This window comes from Cylas formicarius, unplaced genomic scaffold, assembly GCF_029955315.1.
Source record: "Cylas formicarius isolate icCylForm1 unplaced genomic scaffold, icCylForm1.1 PGA_scaffold_12__32_contigs__length_19106922, whole genome shotgun sequence".
In the NCBI taxonomy this organism is placed as follows: Eukaryota; Metazoa; Arthropoda; class Insecta; order Coleoptera; family Brentidae; genus Cylas; species Cylas formicarius.
In genome coordinates this window covers 18,588,890-18,593,704 of record NW_026844225.1, presented here as the reverse complement: position 1 = coordinate 18,593,704, position 4,815 = coordinate 18,588,890, and the positions used below count along the sequence as shown (strand labels likewise).

General features: G+C 33.4%; 1 protein-coding gene across 6 annotated transcripts; it reads right to left on the bottom strand.

Moving 5' to 3' along the window:
- Positions 1 to 736: 736 nt before the first annotated feature.
- On the bottom strand, positions 737 to 4,628 carry LOC132708694 (uncharacterized). Of its 6 annotated transcripts, none has more exons than XM_060681197.1 (11): positions 4,490 to 4,628; positions 3,790 to 3,993; positions 3,325 to 3,735; positions 2,856 to 3,001; positions 2,475 to 2,796; positions 2,246 to 2,421; positions 1,905 to 2,191; positions 1,614 to 1,842; positions 1,328 to 1,555; positions 1,112 to 1,274; positions 737 to 1,061 (listed from the first exon to the last, which is right to left on the bottom strand). In XM_060681197.1, the coding sequence occupies exons 2-11, from the start codon at positions 3,937 to 3,939 to the stop codon at positions 909 to 911; spliced, it is 2,265 nt and encodes a 754-aa protein (XP_060537180.1). In that variant the 5' UTR covers positions 3,940 to 3,993; positions 4,490 to 4,628; the 3' UTR covers positions 737 to 908. The 6 variants fall into 6 exon arrangements, 5 of the variants coding, with proteins under 5 accessions (XP_060537180.1, XP_060537181.1, XP_060537182.1 ...); XM_060681198.1 differs by having other exon boundaries at positions 4,152 to 4,614; XM_060681199.1 differs by having other exon boundaries at positions 4,454 to 4,614.
- Between the last annotated feature and the right edge of the window lie 187 nt (positions 4,629 to 4,815).

Here is a 4,815-nt window from a genome sequence, read left to right as displayed (position 1 = left end):
GCCACAAGTAAGAGTTGCGGAACCGCTGTATGAATTTTTTGTTCTTGGCATTTAAAGTGCTATTAAAATAGCCCTGGGAATTGAAAAAGTTACTTAACTTATGACTGACGTTTTAAAACTTTTTAGAACTATTGAACACTAAACACACTCGACTGCGCCATCTCAATTGCAGAGAACGAAGTTTGTCAAAAATCAGCGGTTCTTGTGAATTCCTTATATTATAATCACAGATTACCAAACTATGTAGTCTATGAGATAATTAATAAAACCAGTTAATTAGCAGTATACCTGTAGTTTACGTATTTAAAAAACTCCAAACCTTCTTCTATTTACCATTTGCGAATAAAAGATACAAATTATTTTTGTAATGACTTAAAATAAAGTTCAGCGCTCAACGCAGTGGCGCATCCGCCGGGCAACATAAATTTTCATGTTGCTAACTGTTAAATCTAGAATGTGCACATTAAAGGCAAATAAAAATAAAATTCTTTTCTAAATGTTTCTATAAAGATATTAAAATAAATCGCGGATAATAAAAACCTTTTCAACTTTGTTTATATAGTGCCTAGAAAATTATAAAATGTCAATTAAGTTTCCGCTCTTTTAAACCAGTGTTTATAAAAGTATGAAATGAAATAACCAAATAAATAACAAGTCGTATAATTAAAAACACCCTCAACTATAATAAAGTGGTGTTTAATTATAAAGAAAATAAATTAATAATACTGATAAAGAAACAATGTCAGCTTTGATAAAATGTGTTAATAAAGGTAGAAAACCAAACAAATAAATATCAACTGAGAAAAGAGAAGCCTTAACACTAAGGAAACAGTATTTCTATTCTATGAAAATGATAAAAAAAAGTTTCATAAAAAAATGTAAACACTAATAAAACAAAAAAAAGGATTCTAAAGGTGAAATTTAAGACAATGGAAAATTCTATAATTATTATACCCTATTTTTTTACACAAAACGTTCACCTCTGGATATAATTTAAAATTAAATTGTGTGCGGATATATACATTTAGTTCACGGTCAAAGTCTGTCAATACTGCTAACGACTAAAAAGAAGAAAATACAAGATTTTCATTAGGAAACGTGTCCACCTTACTTGTTCAGTAGTTTTTTTTATATCAAAATGGAAACCGCGTTGCAGTAGCGCAGTTTCCAAGTCGGTAAGAGTTTTTGGATCACAAGACTTTAAGAGGTGATGTAGGAACTTTATATCCTTAACCTGGATCTTAAACCTTGAATTGTTGTCTTGTGCTTGTACACTGAAATGTTGTTACGTAAATGAGAGCTCCATAAATATTTCAAAAGTATTTACCACAAAATAATGTCAACTTCCACCTTTTCACCTTCACAATATTCACATATGATCGCTAAAAGCAATTGTTTACATGACGCGCACACGCGGGTTGCAGTTATTTCAAATATTGCATCAATATGCACTTGTCCCATAACCAAGGCCCCCATTGGCAACTCTTCGTGGGATCCAAGGGGAGTTAACCGATTCTTATCCCACCAGTCCCATGTTCTAAGGTCTGTAAAATGCCTAAAAATGATTAACAGATAATCCTGTCATATAGAACACTGCAATATCAGTAACTTACAGATTAGGACTTTGAAATTTTACTGGGGGTTCATATTCTAAAACTTCTACATGGGTAAACGGAGTCGATTTTAGATATTTACCAGATTGAACTTTGACGTTTTTAACTTTAACTTTTACCGAGTCAACGAGACATATGCCATAAAGAAAATTATTGAAGTCAGAAAAATATAGGTCAATATACAAATTGTCGACGCCTTTAAATGTCAATGTCACCTGGTACCCATTGACTATGAGATAATATTAAAATATTAAACATTTGAAAAATGAAATAGATTGAAGAATAACCTACCGGGGCAACCGAACCACTTAAGGTTATGTCTTTTTGTACTATAGCGACCTACATATTTGTTTTCTTTAAGAATTTTTCGAGAGATTGTGCCTATAAATGAACACACGCTATTATTCTGTGTTGCAACAAATTCTTGTACCTCGATTAATGTTTTTAAAATGGGGGTAGCCAGATATTGTGGTTCCTCGCAATATTCTTGAAAGATAGTACCATCGGGTACAGAGTAGCTATGCCTACCAGTCCTCATACCATAAAGCTCTGGCATTGAATACGTTTTTATTTTCCGTCTACAAAGATTATTTTTAAGAAAACCATATTTGATAATATGTTTAAAAACGTACAGCGGTGTATCGTGATAAATCTTATACAAAAAATGTTCAGATAGAAATGGGGCTACCTTTAGATAGTTGCCTTCTAAAATCAAAAATGCCCAGTGCTGTCTGGTTTCACTAATGGAAGAATTCAAAACTACTATTTCCAGAAAGACCTGTAAATGGTCTCCAGTTTTTATAACAGGCTACAATAAAACCATATTTTAGTATTAAATTAGCATGTGCTTGAAAGGGATACCAAGCTTTTTTTACATATTTGTATTACAGTCCTATGAGTTTTTGCACCACTTATTGGACTCTCAGGCGATAGGTACAAATTGTCGACGCAATCGCCATCAAGTTTTGCCAGGGGCGTTACATTGTTGAAATGCAGTAACAGGTATTGCATATTTCGTGGCTCTTCAGTCATAAAAATCTCTGAGAAAACAGTCCACTTCTTGATATGTACTAATTGATTGTAGAATTTTGGCAAAAACATGTCATCATGAAAAGCAACTGGTATATTGACTTGCCCATCTTTCAACACCACCATTCCATGTTCTTCGCTCACGGATAATACACTAATCGTGTAACACCAAACGTGTCTAGATTAATACAACTGGTAAAAAGGAATACTCACCCCATCAGTACTTCTACCACAGAGCCATTCACCAAACTATGATATGGGCAAAATAAATATTGATCCATAAAACCTTTATATAAGTTTGAACTTTCATTAATGTAATTTAAATCAACTGGTGTTTTAAGAACATTAGGAACTAACATCTGTAAAAGGGAGAGGAACAATACGACAGGGTAGTCCACTACCATGTATCTCCACAAAAGTTTGTTTTTGAAAAATTTCAAACACAAAAGTTATTTGTATGGAAGCATTACATGCAATGAAAATAGTTACCATTATACAGTCTCTCACAGCTCCTAACTTCCCTATTACAACTGGATCAGATTTAGAATGTAATGGGATGCACTATCATACAGTACAATACAATACCTTCTGTATCTTAAATTTTTCAATAAAACAAACTCTTATAGAGATATAAAAGAATTCGGCAGTAATGAACCCCTCCTATATAATAATACATATTTACCTGAGTAGCAGACGCTTCGCTAGCTGGTAATTCAATACTAGACTTCAAAACACTTATCAGCCCTTTGGCGGCGATGAGGTCATCAATTTGGAACCTAGATTTCATTATGCGGTAAACCTTATCAAGCACAATAAAATCTTTGGCACCAAGACTCTTGGATCTGAGAGCCTTCAAATAAATATCATTCTCATCTACAATAACCGAAAAAGCAGCAGATGGTTCTATGGAAGTTTCTGAACACGTTATAATAGTATCATCGCGAAAAATAAGTCCTTCAGTATTGTCAATTATAAGGGTCGATCCTTTAGCCGGTAATTTGACAGGTTGGCTGCCAATTATTTGAGGATACACTCTGTACCGTTGCTCAATTTCATAAAATAAAATATTTTTGTTCACCAACGTCACACAACCCTAAAAATGGCAGTTTTAACAAAAATAAAAACTTGAAACACACAACAAGTAAACCTTAACAGATTGCAAGCTAGGTAATCCACATAAATTCATGTTGACAGTGTTACTGAAAGCAAATGTTCTAAAACAGATCACCACAAAATACCAAAAGAGAAAACTGATTATGGTTTGGTTTGAATTGGGACAAATGGGACTATTGTACATAAACTCCCTGGACCTTCACCTTCCTTCTCTTCCCTATTGCTCAGGAGGCATGACCTACAAACATTTTGTTTTTGTTAAATATTGCAAAAAGGAGATTAATGATAATGAAAAACTAAAATCCTTAAAAATTCCTGTTACATGTTTAAATCTCAACTTATACAATTTGGCTGATGTAGAACAAAATCATGCAATACTTATACCAAACTGGACACCTTAGCATAAAATTCCAATGAATTAGTTCTAGCCCACATTGGAATCATTCTGTTTCTGTACTTATCCAATAAAAAAAAAAACAAAAATTCAATAAAATTACGGACAGCCTGTACATATAGAACCCGTTAAATGTTTGACTTGAGTCCATTGTTGCTAAGTTATGTGCTGCTTCGATGTATATATTTGGACCACGGTCAGGCATTTAACACCTTCTTAATGTTTGCCCAAATCCCATATTGGAGGAATTTAAACAAATTTGCTTCACTTCGCTTTAAGCTTAGTCAACATATGATTTAAGTACCTAACCCTAAAAATATCCCAAAAATTAATATGGTACCTGCAATAAATCGACCCAAAAATATCCATAACACAGAGGAATATAATTATTTATCTAAATAACTAGCGGCTACCGCCAAAAACATCTTAGGTTAGGTGCGATTGATGTGGTGGGCTAGTGGTGCCATCTTTAAAGCTGTGTTACATTAACCTCGCTGAGCTAAGAGTTTCCTATATGAATGACCGGACCAGAACGGTTTGATCATGGTTGCAGTTCTTTACGCAAGCTTAGCGCGATTTTTAAAAACAAAATGCAGAGTTTGATTTACTAATTTATCTCTTAAAAACTGCGAAAATGTGGTGACAGAAATCTTTGTTCCAATAACT